Source organism: Prionailurus viverrinus, chromosome A1 (assembly GCF_022837055.1).
Source record: "Prionailurus viverrinus isolate Anna chromosome A1, UM_Priviv_1.0, whole genome shotgun sequence".
NCBI lineage: Eukaryota > Metazoa > Chordata > Mammalia > Carnivora > Felidae > Prionailurus > Prionailurus viverrinus.
The window spans coordinates 127,838,851-127,860,457 of record NC_062561.1 but is presented as its reverse complement, the minus strand read 5'-3'; the positions used below and the strand labels follow the sequence as shown (position 1 = coordinate 127,860,457).

At 37.0% G+C, this 21,607-nt stretch overlaps 1 protein-coding gene across 5 annotated transcripts in view; it reads left to right on the top strand.

The window, feature by feature from the left end:
* The window catches only part of PDE4D (phosphodiesterase 4D), a 1,415,237-nt gene that overhangs the window by 1,207,740 nt on the left and 185,890 nt on the right, over positions 1-21,607 (top strand). For all 5 annotated transcript variants that reach the window (XM_047855197.1, XM_047855190.1, XM_047855204.1 and 2 more), the window contains 2 exons: positions 9,181-9,217; positions 17,014-17,087. In XM_047855197.1, coding sequence (XP_047711153.1) covers positions 9,181-9,217; positions 17,014-17,087 — 111 coding nt within the window. The remainder of the gene's footprint in view (positions 1-9,180; positions 9,218-17,013; positions 17,088-21,607) is intronic.

Here is a 21,607-nt window from a genome sequence, read left to right as displayed (position 1 = left end):
GAGGCTGACCTCCAGGTCAGCAACCACATGCTTTGCCATTTTGCCATGTAAAGGACATTAACAAGAAAATCTTTATCAATATACACAATCATTTTATTTTTAAAAGGCATTTTCATTTAAATAAAAAAGGACATGACCTTGGAATGAAGGGAGTTTTCAAAAGGAACGTGTTTGCCTTGTTCGAAACCCTACCCCATGGTCCATGTTTGCTTTCACTTTGACAAGGACCAATGAACATTCTGTTGGGCAGGCACTAGCTCTCGCCTTGGCGTTTGGAAACCACTGAAGTCTGCTGCTTGCCAAGGGCATGACCGCCACTGAGTTACTTAAGTTTCCCTGAGCCTACATCCTTATCTTAGAATGGGAATACGGGCATCCGATTAAGGCACAGTCGTCAGAATTAAATACTGTGTGCCAACAGAGCACAGTGTCTGGCACATAGTAGGCATGCATAAGACGGTACTGCTTCTTGCTCTTACTTTTCTCTATGTGATCACACTGTTCTTTTTAATACACTGAATCTTTTTATCCCATGAAGATCTTTAAGAATTGTTGCATTAGCTCCCCATAAATCTTTCTTCCTAACCCATCCTGGAGAAAAACCAAGAGGGCAGGGCCACTGACGTTAAGAATGAGACTGTCAGACAAGATACATTTCTGTGAAAGAGGAACCTATTCCTAGAACACAAAGTGAGGGCACTTGTGAAAGCTTGCTGAGTCCTCAGCCCTCTCCTTCACTCCTCACCCTGCACAAAAGTCCCTATTCAAAACTATGATGGTAATTTGTGATATCAGCACTCTTGGAAGAATCCCTCCATTGTAGTGGCTTTTATTAAACAAAATAACTAATATGCTTAGTGACTATAGCTATATACACTTTGTAACTTATTAAAATTGGAAAGTGGTTTGATGTATAATTATAAAAAAATTATAAAATTTAGAGATTTTAGGTTATCTTTTGTGCCATAGTATAACTAACAAATTTGAGTTGATTTACTGGCATCATGTACCTTCTCTGATGATGCCCAGACTTTTGTTTTATGACAAATAAAGAGATTACACTTCAAACTAGAGAAGTTTTGCTTCTGTTGCATTAACTCCACTCCCATTTGCTTTATCATCAGGACATGTGATAACAGCAAGCCTGGGTCAAAACTGAGGAGTTTTCTTGTAAGAATTAGGGGAGTCAAATATCAGTCTCGTTTGTAATTCTTAAAATGTGAATAAGACGTGAGCAAATGATCTAAATTTCAGTAGACTAAGTGACTTCTAAGGTCATATCCATTTCTAATATTTTTTTACATTTATTTATTTTTGAGAAACAGAGTGAGACAAAGCATGAGCGGGGGAGGGGCAGAGAGAGAAGGAGACACAGAATCTGAAGCAGGCTCCAGGCTCTGAGGAAGAGGTCAGCACAGAGCCTGATGCGGGGCTCGAACCCACAAACTGTGAGATCATGACCTGAGTCAAAGTCGGACACTTAACCGACTGAGCCACCCAGGCACCCAGGTCATATCCATTTCTAAAGTTATATATTCAAGAATTTTTTTTAATTTCAAGAATTTACTTTTTAGAGCAGTTTTAGTTTCATAGCAACATTAGGAAGAAGATACAGAAATTCCCCCTATATGTCCTGCCCCACCCCAAATTGCAGGCTCTGTTATGTTTTAATCATATGAAATGAAACATTCCATAAAATATACTGTTTGCAGAGCAGATGTTCTTTAAAGAGTTTCTTTCTATTGCATTGTACAGGCAAAATAATAAATTCTATTTATACTAATGAGGCTGGTGATGGGTTTTCTCACCCAGTACTTTTTTCCCTGTTTTTTGAAATACAGAAGGCAGAAGACCAACATACTTATGTAAAAGGAAAGAGAGCCTATAAAATTTCCCTAAGGATCACACACACACACACACACACACACACACACACATTTACATATATTTACATATATGCACATAAATGCCATCTTAAGAGGACTTTGTTACATACAGCATGCATACAGTCTTGCTACAATCTGAATATGGACATATGATATTCATCTATCAGCCAGAACCTGGTTAGAAACCAAAAATTATTTTACTTCATTGTATTTATTATTTCATTTCAGGGTGGAAGGACCTGCAAATCAGTAGGTGGGCAAAGTGTGTTTTGTAAGTCATTGATACTAATGGTTTCCATAAATGGAAAATGCACTAGAGGTTGGGCATTGTTTTGAATGTGCTTCGGGCATTGATAAACATATTACAGACACAGATTTTCAGTATTTACTTGCAGACCCACCAAAGTCGTACTGCCCAAATTTGAATCCTGGACTCATCACTCCATAGGCATGCATTTTTTGTCCTTCTTAGGCTTCCCTTTCCTCATCTACAAAAAGACTTTAATAAGAGACACTCAATGTAAAGTGCTTTACACAGTGCCTGGCACACAGTAGTCATTCAATGAATGTTAGTGGCCATTACTGTTTTATAATAAGTATAATTCTTTGTGATTGTTACCATTATTATTTATAATTTTGTTAGATCTTTGTACTCTTATTTTTTAATAATTATATTGAAAGCTCCATTTAAGAAAAAAATAGCAACATATTATAAGGGCCATCAGTGCTGAAACCAATAAAACATTGAGTTATTCTGTGGGGCATCAGGGTAAAGGTCTTCAGAACAAGTTATTACTCAAGTATATTAGGAAATTACAATTCAAGGGCAAAGAAAGGATTAAAAACATATAAGATAGGCTGTTTCCTCAATAAACTTAAGAACTTGAATCGCCTCATTCACCTGTTTTTATATTAGCTTATTTTTCTGTTAAAATTGAGGAAAGATCTGTAAGTTTGTTTTTCCTTTTTGTGCTGGTATGGGATATAAACACCAAGGTGCTCTTCAACTGGGGTAAACATTCCAACTTGATGACTGGTAACTATAGTTTACATTAGCAAAAAAACATCAAAGCTAGATATGCAAATACCCACAAACGTGGCTTGGAGTTTGATAGTGAAAAAAGAAATTGGAACATACTACCTTATACAGTATTAAACAGCTTTAATTTTGCTCCTATATTAATTTACATTATTTTGGATTTTCAGTAAAATGTTAGACCTTCTTGCCCAAATACAAGTTTTGGTAGTTGTGATTTTTGACCGAAGGACCAAACTTTTGTGGTAATGGATTATATGAATTCTACACGGCAGTAGCTTCAGGGAGGAAAATCACATTCAGGTCTGCCAGAGGTTGGCTTTGTTATATACGAACATCATTCCCTGGGGTTCATAAATGTAGGTACTACTTATTATTTTATTTTGCTTTTTTACTTAGAGTGTAGCCAGTTCTAAATTAAAAGGCTGAGCACTTTAGAGGACCAGTGTCATCAAGTGAATCTGATACAAATGAAGTACATTTTTTCATTTGTTGTTTCTTTGTTTTAGCAATATAATGCCTACTGAGGAGTTTATCAGAATCATAATGCCTTCTTCATAAGTAATTTTGGAGGGTTCCTTATATTCTTAAATGTGACATTTATAGTTTCTCAAAGCCAACATTATTTTTTTGGAAAAATAGATCACCTTTTATTTTTATTTTATTTTTTTTTTTCAACGTTTATTTATTTTTGGGACAGAGAGAGACAGAGCATGAACGGGGGAGGGGCAGAGAGAGAGAGGGAGACACAGAATCGGAAACAGGCTCCAGGCTCTGAGCCATCAGCCCAGAGCCTGACGCGGGGCTCGAACTCACGGACCGCGAGATCGTGACCTGGCTGAAGTCGGATGCTTAACCGACTGCGCCACCCAGGTGCCCCTAGATCACCTTTTAAAAATGGTATCTACGGGGCGCCTGGGTGGGGCGCCTGGGTGGCTCAGTCGGTTAAGCGTCAGACTTTGGCTCAGGTCAGGATCTCACGGTCCCTGAGTTCGAGCTCCGTGTCGTGCTCTGGGCTGATGGCTTGGAGCCTGGAGCCTGCTTCCGATTCTGTGTCTCCCTCTCTCTCTGCCCCTCCCCCGTTCATGCTCTGTCTCTCTCTGTCTCAAAAATAAATAAATGTTAAAAAATAAAAATAAAAATGGTATCTATGGAAAAATAGAATTTAGTTTCTCAAAATGTACTTGGTAGCCAAATTTTCCATCATACATTTATTGTCTGAAACCATAGTTTTGTGATTTTAATTAAAATGGTTACAAGATAAAATATTCAACATCTCCATGAATTTTTTTCTCAATGAACCCAATTCTTCATGTAATATTTTAACACTTAGCTTTATCTTATGAGTGCTTTACCAGAAATAAGCACATTATCTTTAGTGAAGTTGTTTTTTTTTTAATGTTTATTTGTTTTTGAGAGAGACTGAGAGAGAGAGAGAGAGAGAGAGAGCGCGCATCAGTGGAGGAGGTGCAGAGAGAGAAGGAGACAGAGCATCCAAAGTGGGCTCTGTGCTGACAGCAGAGAGCCTGGTGTGGGGCCGGAACCCACCCATGATCTATGAGATCATGACCTGAGCTGAAGTCAGACACTTAACAAACTGAGCCATCCAGGCACCCCTTTACTAAGTTGTTTTTAAAGAAATGAAAAACTAAAATGAATTTGAGTATTTGTACAATTATTTAAAATCATTTTAATTTTAAAATAGAATTGCATTTATATTTTAATACATTTGGATTGGTGTCTACTTGAAAAATTTAGAGATTACTAAAAATAGACAAGAAATATTAAAAATGTTTTAAAAGTATAAAGGCATGTACAATTTTTCATGATTCAATATATTTAATGTTAAAAGCAAGATATAAAATGAAATATACAACATGACTCTAATTGTGTAAGAAATCCTGTATTCCATAAAAATCATATATAATATACATGTGCTTACATAATCCAGAAGGAAAATGTCATTGCCAGTTATTGTTGAGTAGTTCTGCAAGTTTTTTTTCTGTATTTTCCTACAGTTTATACATGATTTACATTCACATTGTATGTATCAGTTTTTTAAAAGCTGCGGTAGATGGTGTGTTTTTTTGTTTTTATTTATTAATTTTGAGAGAGAAAGAATGAGCAGGGGAGGGGCAGAGAGAGAGGGAGAGAGAATTCCCAAGCAGGCTCCACACCGTGAGCACAGAGCCTGATGTGAGGCTGGAGTAGATTGTGTTGTCTGTTTGTTTGTTTGTATATTGTGTATGTCTGTACTTGTGTGAACATGGGAACAGCATGGTGAGTAGATGTGTTCGTCCTGTGGCTCATTCTTGGGTGTTGTCAGATACCCTAGGTGCCCAGAAACATGCTTATGTACATATTAGAAACGGGAGCATACTTGTTTCTCTCTAATTCCAAAACAAGTGGATTAAGGGTGAATTGAAGACGGATGATAGTTTTGAGCCAAAGGGAAAAAAGACACCAGGATTTCAAAAGACCAGTTATCTGTATGTTTATCAATCCACTAGTCCTCCTGACAAACCCCAGAGGAGAATTTCTTTCTAGTTTTATAGCAACAGAGAATGAAGCACAGAAGATACACAAGTTGGCCCCAGATTAGATTTAGAAAGTAAGCCTGAGCCCGTGGCTTGCGTTAGAGCATTATTTCATATAACCATTTGTGCTAAAGTTTGCAATGTATAACAATCAGATGCAGCGGGTACTTTGTGGCCATTAATGCTTTTGGTATCATAGGATTAGGGATCTTTGCTTAATAAAGTAACACTTTCTTCTCATTAACTTCTTCTGCCTTTCCTTCTGGTTTAGTAATAATAAAGTATGGAAAGGTTGCTGCCCTAGTGTGCATCAGCATGATTTTGAAATGAGCTAGTTTACAAAATTATATTCTCAGGTGCTGCTGTTGGTTGAATTCATTTTGTTAGATGACACACATTTTTATTTATTTATTTATTTATTTTTAATTTTTTTTTCAACGTTTATTTATTTTTGGGACAGAGAGAGACAGAGCATGAATGGGGGAGGGGCAGAGAGAGAGGGAGACACAGAATCGGAAACAGGCTCCAGGCTCTGAGCCATCAGCCCAGAGCCCGACGCGGGGCTCGAACTCAGGGACCGCGAGATCGTGACCTGGCTGAAGTCGGATGCTTAACCGACTGCGCCACCCAGGCGCCCCGACACACATTTTTTCCCCATATTTAAGTACTTAAATAGTTTCCAGACCCCACTGAAGTCTCTGTGAAAGGGTTTGCTTTTGGGTTTCACTTATTCAGGTTTTTTGCTAATGTTTGTGGCTTCTTACTACAGAAAGAATGAGGGTAGAAAATAAAGTAGGAAGTGATACAGAAGTAGGGGAAGGATGGCCAAAGGCACAGGGAGTAGTTCTTAACTCTTACTGTCATTCCTCTTTGAAAAAACAGAAAATTCGACAGTGCCCATTGAGCCTTGTATCTCCCCGCCTGTGGGACCCAGTCATGTCTCTCTGGAAGAGGGCACAGCCAGCCCTCCCTGCCTAGAGTAGGTGACTCTGTTTCAGCCCATAGTAGCCCCAGCAGGAGACTGAGCACTTCTTTCCACATCATGAGACCAGAGGTGCATGGCATGGAATGCTGTGACTATTACCTAGGCCCCAATCTCATCGCCCACATGCATACATACATGCATACATACATGCATACATACATATTTACATTAAAAGTCAAAAATGGAGCTTTATTTCTGATCCCACCACCCATTCCCTGTCATTCTCTTCCCACCTGTCCCTATAAATATACCAATCCCCCCAAAAAGCTATTTTTTCTTCCCTGAAAGCATTCCCATTCCTTTTTTATTAAAGTTTGTTGTTATGTTTGATTTTATTTAAATGAGAGAGCACTGTTACATAATCTTCTTCAGAAGAATCATATCACCAGGAGGTACAATTTCAAGTCTCCAGACAATACTCATTGCAAATTTGAAGCAAACTTCTCCTCAAATGATAGGGGACCCTACAGTCTCTTCCCATTTTAGAGAGTCCCCATGATCTTGTTGTGTGTTATTATAATTCCTTCTACCTACACTTTAATTAGCTAAGTTTCTTTGTTTAAAAAAGTTCCTTGTTTGGAATGCTATTCAAATGCAACATTTCAGAATCATTTTCTATCATGGGCTTTTGTGCGTGTGTAAAATTATAGGTGATTAAAATTCACAAATACGTTAAGCCAAATTATCAATACTAACAAAATGAACCTTCTTTGGACCATACTTACCAGCTCTGTTCTTTTATTATAATACGCACATTATATACACACATGTGTATATATATATACACATTATAATACGCACAAACATACTAAAATGTATGTTTATATAGTATTTATTTTCCTCCATTCACAAAACAACATACATTTTACCTGCACCATTGTACTTGTGACAGTAGGTCCGATAAAATATTTCAATACTGAGGTGAGGGCTTAGACAAAGACTTAAAAATTATATATTTGTTATATATTCAAGGATGATTTAAGCATTATATCATTTTGAAACGAACCGGGATTTGGGATTTGTTCTCTCTGTCCCTCTTCCACTCTCTCTCTCTCAAACTGAATAAACTTAAAAAAAAAAAAAGAAAGAATAGAAATATTTTTACTGTTACTGAACTGAGACAATCTTGAGATATTTGAGAAAAACAATTTCTGAGCAATTTAAAAGAATGAAGTCTCTCCATCACTAACATTATAACTGTCTTTCTTTCTGCTTTGACAGGGAAGGGAAGCAAGACTGATAAATCATCGTAAATATTGTATATTTTAAATATATTTTTTACAAAGCTTGGGAATGAAATACAACCAAAGAAAGAATTCGTGTTTTAATAAACATTCACACCCTTTTTAGTTTAGAGTCATCCAATGTAATTCATGTAAAAAACTAGATGACTTATTTCCAGGGCTCAATTTCAGATTGGTGGTATGCGTTGGTCAGGATAACTTAGTTCTTAGAAAATAAAGTTTATAGTCAGACAATTATAAAAAATAAAATAGAAGACTGTCTCTTGGGAAAATACCTAGATTTCATTTTGACTTTAATTTTGACCATCTGATTAATCTACCAAAAAAAACCAGGTGTCCTCCTCCCCCAAATGTAATCCCGGAGCGAAGGGTTGTCAAATAGCACGTTTCCTTTAAAGTGTGTACCGACCTTTCCCTGCTTTTTATTTTCCCACACTTTGAATTCCAAGATCCCTGTAATTTGATGATGTCTGTAACAACTGGTCTAATCATTGGTAATGATCCGTGTACTGACGTCATCCATATGCAGCTTGTGCTGAAGCATATTTCATGGGTGTTGTTTTAGGTCATTCAGTCCGTTTCAGAATTGTTCATGACCGAGTGAACAGTTCAGTTGCAGTGTTCTCAGTCAAAGTCATGTTCAGGAAGCTTTCTGTGTCGAGTAATTACATTCACCTTTGATGAAAGAGCTTCAGCCAGCGAGATCAAGAAATACCCCATGGAGATTGTAGAAGTGCCTCTCACCAGTTACTCACACTAAGAGATACCACGAAAGAACTCTAGGCCCCGGTTCCTCACTTTTCCTCTGAGTAGAATGTTGCACAACTTTCCTTGCCTTTCCCGGTTTCTCCCAGTCACGTCATGCTGACACCTTGCTCCCGCATCCCAGGCTCGGTGTAGCCGAGGTTGCTGCAGCAACAGCACACACGGGGTAACATTCTCCCGTAGCTACAGCAGCGGGACGTGAGTCAGTCGAAAAGTTTCGCCGAGTTTTTATTAGTGTATGATGCAGTCCGTTTCATCTACAGTTGCCAGCCTGTCCAAAAGTCACACACCATGATGCGGAAGACTCGATGCTCATCACCTTCAAAGTGTTAGCTGGTCCAGGGGCCTCTCACTGAAGCCACTGCAGTTGCCAGCCCCTTCCACAGCACCCTTACTAATACCTAGCATAAGAAGCCACGAGTAAACCTCCGGCCCCGCTGCCGGAACTCATCTTCTGCTATTGTATGTCCTGTGTACTTAATAAGCAACAGTGACCTTGCTTGATGATCAAGAAGCCCCTTTTCACCAAGGCACCTGGACAATGTTTAACATCCCGGAAGACTTTTTTTCAACCCACTGGCTGGGAAGACCATGTGCTGAAGAATAAGGATGGAATTACTGTAATTCTCAATGGGAAATTATGAACGTGGAGCTTACATTTAATATCGGTTAAAGGTGGTCATAGAGTTATCATAATTTCTAACCCAGGATTTGGTTTGTTTTTCAGACATGGAGATGACTTGATCGTGACTCCATTTGCTCAGGTAAGCCCCGTTTCGTGAACGGGCAGGTTTGCCGCAGATTTGAGAATTTAATTTGGGGGATTAGTTCTGGTTCTTAATGTCACTGTAAATCAAATGCAAGTATAAATAAAAATTCTGTGGTTCGTTTAAGTAATTCAAAGGCAATGTTAGAGGATGTGACCTTAACCATATTGGACTGTTTCCTATAAACCCATAGACCCGAAGAATGTCTTTGCTTCAGATTACAAATTACCTAAGTGACATACTTAAATGAGACCATATTTCCTTAGCTGATATAAACACTTGAAGCAGAAATCTATACCATGGATTAAGTTACATTTAGTATATTTAGGTACATGATCAGTGCTTGAAATTTAATATTTCAGTTCAACCTAATGCTTTCTTTACTCCCTTTTTTATGTGTCATTTGTACAGATTTAAATTTATCTTTATTTGCTCCCTTTAGGCTTACAAATCATGAAAATAGCCATATGACATAAATACTGGAAGATGATAAAATGATCTAAAGCATTTGGAATAAATATTAAATGGTTGAAAAGCAGATATTCTTTGTATAGGTCAGTGCTTTGCTACCCTAGCTGTACATTAGAATCACCTAGAAGCTGTTATCCCAGGCCCTAGGCCATATCCCTAATCAACTGGATCCAAAAATCTGCGGATTGGATCCAAGTACCTGTATTTTTTAAAGGCCCGGTATTTTTCCAAGAAAAGTTGAGAGTCACTGATATAGATAGACTCGGGAAAGAATAGAGTATTATTGATTTAACCAGGGCATGAAACAGGCTTAAAACCAACACTGACTGCTAAAAAGAAATATTGAGTATGAGAATACAAGTGATCCAGATAGATTATAAAAATCATGATAAAGGCTAATCATAATTATAACTAAAACTAGTTCTAGTGCCTTGGGCAACTCATTTAACTTCTCTAAGGCTTCTTTTTTCAACCAGCAAAGGTGAAGGACTTGTGTGATAAAGGTAGACCCCAGTTCAAACCCCCTCTCTTCCTCTTGCTCAGTGAATGGCCTTGGGCAAATCAAGGAACTTTCCCCAGCCTGGGTTACTCCTCTGCTAAATGACAGTTCCAATAGAACCCACTTCGTGAGGTTTTTAAGATATTAAAATAAACTTGTGAAATGCTTAGCACAATTTCTAGAAAACAAAATGAATTTTAAGTGTTATCAGTAAGAGCTCTTTCATGTCTAAAATGTTATAATAGTTTTAAAAAAACATAACGCAGGGTGTAGATAATAGAATTATGCATAATTCCTCTACTTTTTCAAATTTCATGAAATTTTATAATTGCTATAACTTAGACCAAAAATTTAGTGAATCCATAAATAACACACCATATAATAGTGATTTTTTTTCATTACTGCCAGCAATTAAAAGTAGAATATTACCACCATATCTTTTAGAAGAGTAATGACTTTTTTGCTTAAGGTTTTTCCAGAGATCATAAATTCTTTCTAGTACCCATATTTCTGCCTTCAAAAAACATTTACACTCTTCATTGTTTTAATCATATTTTGTGGTAACAAGATCATATAAATTTAGGGATTTTTAACTGACTACTATTGAGTACCCATAATTTTATTTCTAAGAGTAGCTGGGTGAGAAATTAAAATCAGCTAAAATAATATAAGTAACCATCACCAAACATAAAAATAATCATTCCAACTATGGTTTATTCAGGTAATTAACTATTATTGCTTCTGACTAAAGTCTCTAGATATTGTTGTAAGAAAAATATATCTAAATATATGGTAAAAAAATCAGAAAAAAATATGTATATGATACTTCAAGTAGTATTTATTAAATAACAAATACTTTTATTTAAAAAATAAATTTTTCTCCAATAAATAGATTAATAAATTTGATTTGGTCCTTGCCATCGATGGTCTTAAATTCCCAAGAAGTCTATATAATTATACATATTCTATGGTATTCCTATGATCTACAAAAAAACCAACAGAATTTTAGTACACTGAGAAATATATACATGTAAAAAATCATTTATTCTATGTTAGCAAACTTTTTAAATAAATATATATACTTAATACTTTTGAAATTAGGATTTGAATATAAACCAACTCTGCATAGTATATAGGCATATCTGATGCCTGAAAATAATCCTGGAATGTATTTAGAAGAGTTTACATATGATTAGCTCAGTGTTTCATAACACCTTATGGAAGGTGGTTGGTCATTGGCCCAGAGGCTGCAGATTTGTTTTGTTTTGTTTTGTTTTGTTTTTTAAATGCTTCATATTTTCACAAATGGCCTTTTATTCAAGTACATGATCTGGAAAGCTATACTAGAATTAAAAAAAAAAAAAAGCCTGTTAAGTACTGAACAGTTTCACCACTGATGGGGCATCTTTGGGAAAGCAGATAAAAAGGCCCAGTAAGCAACAGTTTGTCTATGACCTTCTCTTAAGCCCTATTGGATACTTCCTGGAATATTTTGTTGACCTAACCAGTAATACCTTAAATTTTTAGTATGAGATATAATACCATTGAATGCTAAATATTATAGATAATGCTTAAAATGAAAGATATTTAGTCACTTGAAGTGATGTCTGCATTATTTGGCTTAATATGTCATAGTTGTTTTTGCAAATGGACAGGAGACTTGATTTTAGACAAGTCACCCAAGGCAGTGTTCAAACAGACCAAGAATTATCCCCTTCCTCCAGTATGCTTTGGAGTTTAGAATTTCACACTAAATTATTCTGGCTAAAAAGACATTCTCCTTTCAAAATAGAATTTCTTTTGCCATAAAAATTTTAAAAAGAAATATAAGCAAAAGGAAAAAGGGAAATTTCCCATAATTCCAAACCCCCAAATAACTAGTATTGGCATTTTACTTTACATCTCCCTAGGTTTATTTTTTTTAGTGTACTTTCCTTTCCATAATCCTTAATAACCAGCCTCACACTGTCTAAAGAGGTCAAAGGTCTCCAAAACCCACCTCATCTGCCTCTACTTGAGAACTCATTGCTTTCTGCCTGAGTCTCCAAAACGTGTTTTATTCCCCAGTCATGGATTTCTGTAAAGCTAAGAGAACAAAATCTTGTTATAAGACAATTTAGAAAGACATCCAATTTGATGGACATGGCTGAAACCTAACCCATTTGGACAGATGTAATCTTCAGAAGGGGTCCTACAACACTGCTTCAGACTGTGTTCCCATGTCTACAACACTGTCCGGGTAAGAAATTCTTGCTGGTGTTTAACCTAAACTCTTTGCCACTTCCAATTTCTTATATTTCCCCTATAAGCTCAAAATCTTTTTGGTCCTCAAAAAAGTGACATCTTTATAGATGTGACTTATTTCCATCTTGAAATATTCTCCTATGTTTTTGTTGAAATCTTTTGGTGTGGGGATTTTCTTAGGCACAAAGGCTAGGTATTGAGAGGAATCCCAATGCCATGCCACATCATGCCTCTCTACAACTGGCCTTTTCCTCCTAAAAGTATAGGAACAGTTTGGCCAGAGTTCTTTCCGTAGACTAAGGAATACCAGTGAGACACAACACTGATGAAATTTAGCAAACTCTGATTTTTAGTTAGCTATGTCTGGCCATACCTGTCCAGATATGTGATATGACTACCTTGTAAAACTGCAAGCCAACTAGAATTCTCATCTAGGTGAAATTCTCATCTTGTTAAAAGAAGTGTAATATTTGACTAAGGAAAAGCCAGAAAATACCCACTATTATCTGGGATCCCTGGAGAAACCCCCATGTTAAAAAACTAAGGAGATATACAGAGTAGGAACAGACGAGTCATTTTACCTTTACTGTAAGCAAAATATAGCACCTAGGGTAATTTTGTAAAAATGTACCAGTCGCTAACTGTATAGAACATTACTGTTCCATTGGCAATAGAACATTGCCAATGTATTACATTTTTAAGGCCCCTGAGTATCCCTGACCCACTTCACCCAGCAGCAGCCACCTTGTGGCTAATCTCAATCTCCAGCTTGATGAGTCCACCAGGCGCCCCTACTGGCTTGTAAAAGAAGTTGGTCATCACATTTCAGTTGCTTCTGCTAGTTTTTCCCTGATATTTTATTAAAAGAAATTACAGCTAGCATCTTCTAGGAATCAAAGTACTTTTTAGATTTAATTATATGAAACCATCAATATTCAACCTCTGTTGACCTACAAAAAGAGCAATTTCATATGGTTTAACTAAAACATAACTTGGAAAGAAGTTTTCTATCAAAATGACCTTTCTATCTTATAAATAATTATACTTTGACTCCATTTTTGTTGTTATTGTTTTTGTTTTTGTTTTTTTTTCTGGAAGTAAAACCAAGGCAAGGAATTCTTTCTTGTTCTCCCTTTCCTCAAGGCCACTGGCAACTCTTGGTCTGTATTTTAGCACCATCTGTTGGTATAAAGTGTATTTGGAATGAAAAGTAATCCTCAAAATTCTTTGTTACCTTTTAAGCAGGGATTTTTAAGGAGAATGTTGTTGCCACATCTTTTTTTGTCTGTTTGTTTGAAGCAACCTCCTTTTGACATCTTTTTAAGAAATCATTGACAGAAATATACATTTCTTTTAGTCTATTATGTTCAGTTGTTTGTTGTTTAACTTTTAAATGCAACCCATAGTTTCCTGCTATTTTCAGTGAATCTTATTGGTTAATAAATGTTTAAAAGTATTTAAGAAAATCTAAGATTCATGTGTATAAATAATATTTAATCCTTCTCCTGGGCCAATACATCATCCACCTCTGCAAAAGTTTTCCATAGTGCTGTCACGATTTCTTTCCTAAAGTGTATATATGTCTCATCATTGAAAATGTATTTTTGACCTTGATGATTACACTGTTGCTTGGAGGGGCAGAAGAGAAAGAAATGGCCTTCATTTTCTAACCATTGAGCTGTGTAAGGGAAAAACCTCAAGGTACTTTTTAGTTAGCACACCTTAAGGAGTGGAGAAAAGTATAGGAGTTGCAAAGCCCTGACTATAATTCTCAAAAGGTTGAATTCAAGGGGAGTGAGAGTTTCCCTGAAACAAAAGCAAAGAATAACTAGATCCTTACTGAGGGGCTTGAGTCAAACTGTTTCCAGTTCTCCCACACAGCCTAGAGTTCCAGATGCTTCACTCTGTGGCCTGCAAGACAAGTGAGAGCATGAAACACTAACTCCGTGCATTCGTGATATAGGCACCCAGGATCAATCAGCTAAATCCAGGGCAACGCCCCTGTAGCATATGTCTGGAACTTTTATTTATACTTCTGCCAGTATCATATGTGTGCTATAGTGCAAGAGATAATAATTAATCCTTATTAGAAATTTTATAAAGTATTATTTGTCCTGCCACAGAAACAGTGATCTAATATCAGCCCACAAAAGGCACGATGTATTTACAAAGTTATTTACTGCAGCAGTGTTTGTAAAAGCAAACGTGAGGAGACAACCTACAAGTCAATTTGGAGAGGGGACAGGCGACATGGACGAGGGGCTGGAAAGGAAATTTATTTTTTCACTTTTTATTTTGAAGTAATTCATGCATATAAGAGAATATATCTAGTTATTATCTAAAATATAAAGGACACTAAAATCAGCAGCTAAAGAAGTAGAACAGTACCCATATGTTTAATACCCCCTGAGCATATGTTGTCAATTTCATCTACCTGCCTCCTCTCACAAATAACAATAATTTTGGTTTTTGTCTTTATTAATGAGGGAGATATAGTTTACATTCTACCCTTTGTTCTGTTTAAACTCTGTCCTGTGTGAAGATAGATTATGCAAAAACTACATGAAATTTAAATTAATAACTGAAACAAAATTATCTGATTTAATAACCTTTACTATAACAGAGTCAAAAATTGTTTCACAGAAAAACAATTATAGTCTATCTTTCATGAACTAATGTTTTCTTTCAAATGAGTATAGAACTTGAATTAGCTGCAGCACTATTTCTGTTTACCCAGATGTCAAATGCAGTGCACTCACTATAATTTATTAGATAAAGGTCTCAGAATTCTGAGGTTAAAATTCTGTCTAGAAAAAAGGAGTATTTAGGGAGTGCAATAATCTCATTTAAAATATTTTATTAGTATATTTGATATTCAACCCTTAAAGTCTAAATTAGGCCTGTATGATTTAATGACAGTGGATCATTTATCAGATTTATTTCTATTTCTGCATCATTCAAGACTTCATGCCTAATGAAAGACAGCATGCTCTGATGTCAGCACTTGGTTATTTGAATACTCCGTCATAGGCAGCGTGACCTTTCAGTGCTGTGAGTTGTTTACGTGTAATAATGAGCCAGGTTTTTCCAGTGACTGAGTTAATCATGGTTGGCACCTCAGGAAGCACCGTTAACCCCTTCAGGGGATAATGCTGTAGGTCACTGTCCTGGGGTGTGAACAGCACCCCAGTGACCAACAAGAATCAATGCCCGTTTCAGAAACGTCTGAGACATTTTTGTCTTAGAATAACATTTAGACTGGCTTTAGTCTAAGTCAGAGCTGGATGAAAACATTTTGGAAGTAGTTCTGGAACAGTGGGAACAACGATGGATATGTGTTCCCCACCCCCCTTTGTTACCAACGATAGGCACTAAGTAAACTCCCCATGCACATGCCAGATCATTAAACAAATGGAATGTTGCCATCATGGGCTAATATTCTTTGAGTGCTTTCTGTTTGCCGGGCACTGTCCTTGGCACCTAACGTGTCATTTCATATCATCTTCACAACAGTCCTCAAAGACAGCTATCACTATCCTGGGTTACAGAAAAGGAAACTGAGGTAGACAGAGATTATGTAACTTGTCTAAATTCACTGAATACGTAACAGAGCCAGGCAGTCTGGGTCGTTACGTAGTACCTAACAGGACAATTGAAATCTATGTTTTAGATGAACTCAACATTCTGGTTGTCACCCACATTACTTATAATCTCACCTGATGTAGGCTCTACCTTGAGGGAAACTCACCCATTCTAGTGCAAAGGGAGACAGGTAAAGCTCTTGCAAATGTTCTCTCCTAGCCTCACTTCCAGTTCTTTCGCCACCTTCTAGTTACACTAGATTAGAAAAAGAAGGACCTTCAGAGGTAGATGGGGCATGTTGGTCCCGCCTTGTGTATATGGGTGTGTTGTGTCTAATGTATTCATTTCTTCAACAAAATTCTTTAGTACTTTCTCTAGGCCCAGTTTTGAGCACATAGGGTGGTCCCATTTTATGTGAAAATGCATCCTTAAGAATCTTAAAATTGATGATTCAGATAACCTTAACAAAGAAAAGAATTTTTCTTTGCTAGGTAGCCATGTGGCAAAAGTGAAAAAAAATTTTAAATTCACCTAGACTTCTGACTTTGAAAGTCTGACATTCTTGGTGAATATTTAAAGAGAATTTGGGATCATATATTTAAAATTTTACCCCTAAAGTGAGAGTTTCTTATTATTTTGTATTATACTATTTTAAATTTGCATAATTCGTAACAATACTGTGTGTATATTGCCTAAGATATTGTTTTGGTGGCTGAGGAATCCAGGAATACTGTGTCAGCTTCTGCTACGTCACCATATTCATTGGCAATGAGGAGAAATACCTGGGAAATCTTTGCAGTCTGACCACTCCAGATTTCATATAGATACATGTAAACTTCACTAAGGGCTAAAAGATTCTTTAGTGGTATGTGAAACTAGGTTGCAAGCAGTATCAGGTTTTCACTTAACAAACTACTCTTTACCTCACCAAACCATTTTAAATTGCACTAAAGATGGCTCTGTTCCAAGGAGCTTAAAGAGTCCCTTTTTGTTGTAGGTCTTGGCCAGCCTGCGAACTGTACGAAACAACTTTGCTGCATTAACTAATTTGCAAGATCGAGCACCTAGCAAGTAAGTTATTCTTTCCCCACCCCGTCATGCTAAACTTTTAGACGGTGTTTTCTGAGTCTGGTTGAACTCAAGGCAATGTATTTGATTTCTCTCAGCTGTTGCCATGTTGTCTAACCATTTACACTAAGGCCTAAGATGTCCCGTGACTTTTCTATAATACTTGCAGTGATGGTTCTAATATCAGAAATGAAGCCGTATGAGAAATAAATATGGTGCCTGCATCTGTCAGAAATCACCTGGCATAATCAGTCCTCTGCCCAGTTATTGACGCTCAGGGTAACTCTATCATTCTGGCTTTACTTCATAAATTAACCGTGGACATATAATCTCATCAAGGCTTAAAGTCAATCCAAAGTCATCCTCCTAATTCTAAGACACCAGTTTAACTTGGAGAAGCGTTGTATCATATCAAAGATCTTTGATTCTCCTGCTGTTACTGAATCTCAGATAAGGAGCCTCATGGAGTAATTAATAAAATTGTGATTTTTTTTTGTGATAACAGAGGAAGCATTTGAAAGACAGAAAGCTGAGATGGGAAATAATTATAATTTGAATCATCTAATAAAGGTGAAAAATCTAAAAAGAGAAAATAATTTTTCACAATTAAGTGGAAAACTAATTACTCAAATGCTCCTTATTTTGGCATTCTATCATTAATAATAAACAACAGGTCATTAAAATGTAAACTCCAGAGGCTCTGGGTGGCTCAGTCAGTTAAACATCCTACTTCAGCTCAGGTTACGATCTCAAGGTTCACTAGTTTGAGCTCCACATCGGGCTCTGTGCTGACACCTCAGAGCCTGGAGCCTGCTTCAGATTCTGTGTCTCCCTCTCTCTCTGCCCCTCCCCTGCTAGTGCTCTCTGTCTCTCTCTCTCTAAAATAAACAAACATTAAAAAATTAATAATAAAATAAAATATCAAGTCCAAATAATTTACCAGAAGAAAAAAACATTTTTTAAATAAATATTAAGATAACAGTGGATAGAAATTTATTTAAAATTATAACTTATTGGGGCGCCTGGGTGGCGCAGTCGGTTAAGCGTCCGACTTCAGCCAGGTCACGATCTCGCGGTCCGTGAGTTCGAGCCCCGCGTCAGGCTCTGGGCTGATGGCTCAGAACCTGGAGCCTGTTTCCGATTCTATGTCTCCCTCTCTCTCTGCCCCTCCCCCATTCATGCTCTGTCTCTCTCTGTCCCAAAAATAAATAAACGTTGAAAAAAAAATTAAAAAAAAAATTATAACTTATCTAAGTCTATAAAAGTATATGGAAAAATCTGAATAATAATTTTAATTGTTTTAAATGTTTTTTTAATTTTTTTTTTTTTTTTTTATTTTTAAGAAGAGAGAGAGACAGAGTGCAAGCAGGGAGGGGCAGAGAGAGAGAGAGACAGAGACACAGAATCTGAGGCAGGCTCCAGGGTCTAAACTATCAGCACAGAGCCTAATGCAGGACTCAAACTCGTGAACTCTGAGATCATGACCTGAGCCAGAGTCAGACGCTTAACTGACTGAGCCACCCTGATGCCCCAAAAGATCTGAATAATTTTAAATAATAATCCCATAATAATGTAACTGACACATTCACATTTTCCATGTGAATTTAAAAAAGCTGTGGCCACTATGTATGCATTTTCTATGATAACAAAGGTTTTTTTAAAAACCAATATAAATGCTACAACGCAAGTAATTATTCGAATGGAACCCGGAAGCTTCAGTCAATTGTCCTGTTTTCCAGGTAATGATTTCGCAGTCCTGTCTCCTCAGTCTGAACATTTCTCACCTTCTTCTCCACCCCCACCTCATCCGTTGGGCTAATTGCAATTCATTCTTTAGGTCACAGCTTAAATATAATTTACTTGGGGTCATCGTCCCTGGCTAACACCCAACATAACACACGTACACACAGGTCCCAGACTTGATGGTACGTCCTTCCGTGTCTGTGTAACTGCATACTGCACCTAACTCCTCTGTTAGCACATATCCCTCTGTGCTCCGGGTACCTATTTACTTGTCTGAGCGCCCCCTGAAGAATGTCAGCCTGCAGCCATCGGGGGGTGTATGTGGTTGACGTGTGTTCCTGGTGCCTCACACAAGAGCCAGCACAGAGCAGTTACTCTGCATGTGCTTGTTGGCTAGAAGAGCAAAGTGATACTGTAGCATGTGAAATCTGAGGGTTTACTTGCAGTATTTGTTTACCATTACCAAACGTGTCTTCTGTGCTCCATGGCCATATAATATCCCAGTGATCTCAACAGCCCCATGGGTATTTTGGCATTTGGTAACTCATAGATAACGTCACCTCCTCTTTGGAAAGGCTCAGCTTCACAGGAGGCATGAAATTACGGGTGTCACTCCCAAACATTTTAGTCCCAAATATTAAGGCATGTCTTTGAATAGGCAAACTACAACTTTATAATGCCTTTTATACTTCCTTCAGACATGGTCACTTGGGTACCAACATCTAAACCTGTGTCAGGCAAACAGTTTACCAGACAGGTGTGAAGGCAGCAGACTGGCTTTCTGTCTCTAAAGAGATGACCTAAGACCCATCCCTTGAAAGATAAAGTTTTCAACTGATTTGCAAGGATGAAACAGATTAAAGTGGAAAAGAGCAGCTAGAGGAGGATAGAAACTCATAGTTTATGCCTAAACCTGACCTATTGTATGTCCAGTGACATCTAACCAACAATATTAGCTGGTAGTCTCGAAGTAAAGGCCTTTGTAGTCTCTCTTTTGGCTAATGCAGATTTGTACCTCCTTTACTGATTCAAATTGAATCAACCTCTTCATGTATCAGAATAGCAGAAATTAGTATACACAGCTAACCTCTGCTGCAGATAGCGATAGTGAAATGGTATAACTCTGGCTTGTCACATGATGACCATGAGGAAATCAGAATTTTCCCTGCTGGACACTTACAATGCCACTAAAACATTTCCAAGCTTACCCTTGGATTTCATGGAAGGCATGTGAGGCCTTGCACAATCCACCCTTTTTGTTTGCTACAGGAAAGAAGTCCATGAGGAATGCATGTGAAGCCTGACCCCTGTGGGTACTCAAATGTGCATTGCTGATTTTACTAGTCTATCACTGGTTTCTATCATGTTGCTCTTTCTTGCCCCTGAGATTTTTAATTCCACAGTGAGTTCTGACCCATTCTTCATTAAATGATTTACCACTGTAACCATGGATCAAGTGATTAATATTGTCTGCTTGTCATTATTTGTTGAAATACCAATTTCCCAAGTCCCCAAATTGTAGGATTGTTATTAAGAGAAGATAATAAATAAAAAGGCAATAACTTGGTTTTCTAAAACTGTAGATGAGCTTAAGATATTCATTTGATACCATTTTTCAGATAAAACACTTTCTAGATTTTCACAGATCAAGGACTAAAAAAGGAGTAATTAAGATATAAATTATTTGAATAATATACTCTCAGCAAGAAGATCAGCTTTATGTCAGAGTAACAATTTAAAGCATCACCCTTTCTGTTTTATGAAACATTAATCAAGTTTTACATTTTCTCATTTCATTTACTAATAAAAACCAGAATAACTTGGCAGTTGATTGTGGTGCATTTCCAGCCAAACACCAAACTTCAATCCTAAAGTGACATCAATAAACTTAAAAGCAGTAAGTCAGAGCCAGACACTGCCTGGAACCAAGGCAGTGAGAATTTAGAAAGCACTAGATTGCATCTCCCAATTAAGAGATGTGTCATCTCAGGAAAGCAGATTTGAACACAGCTCTGCAGGAGTCTGTCATTTGCACAGACGCATGGCTGTTCGTCCTCTTTCCACAAAAGCATCTTAAAAATAAGGCATTATGGCAGAGCGCTGGCTCTAGAATCCCACTGCGTTAGTTGAAAACTCAGGTCTCTTATTCTGAACAAGTGACTCGACTTCCCAAAGCTTTGTTTTCCTCTTTTGTAAAACGAAAACAATGAGATAATCTGCTTTATGGTTTCTTTTGAGGATCAAAGTAGATTATTTATCGAAAGTGCTCATTTAGCACAGTGTCTGACACACAGTAAGTGTTTTGTAAGTGTTAGTTAAGTGTTAAAGATCACTATGCAATATTTTAAAAGCTTCCAATTGTAAGTAAGTTATAGACCATAAGTGATATTCTTTTCAACATAATTTATTAAGCACTGATTGAATAGTGGATATGTTGTGGCTGGACTCTGTAGAGATACATGTTAGTTTTAGAGCAGGGTTTTTCAGTTCAAGGGGAATATAATCACCTTGTGAAACTTTGCAAGCATCTGAAAAATCAGAGAATACAAGATAGAACCTATTTAAGTACCTTTGGTTTATAGTGTTTCTGCAGTCTCTATAGCATCTATTTGGACAAAGCATTGATATACCTCTCTGATAAATGTATCAGAGATGTTTCTCAATATAAGGAAAGGAAAATGAAAGTGTTTAAATAGCTTCTCTAATTGTAACACAGTCTCCAAGGAGTCATTCACTTCTGAGAATTTATGCCAAAAACAAAAGTTTCTCATCACTGTATT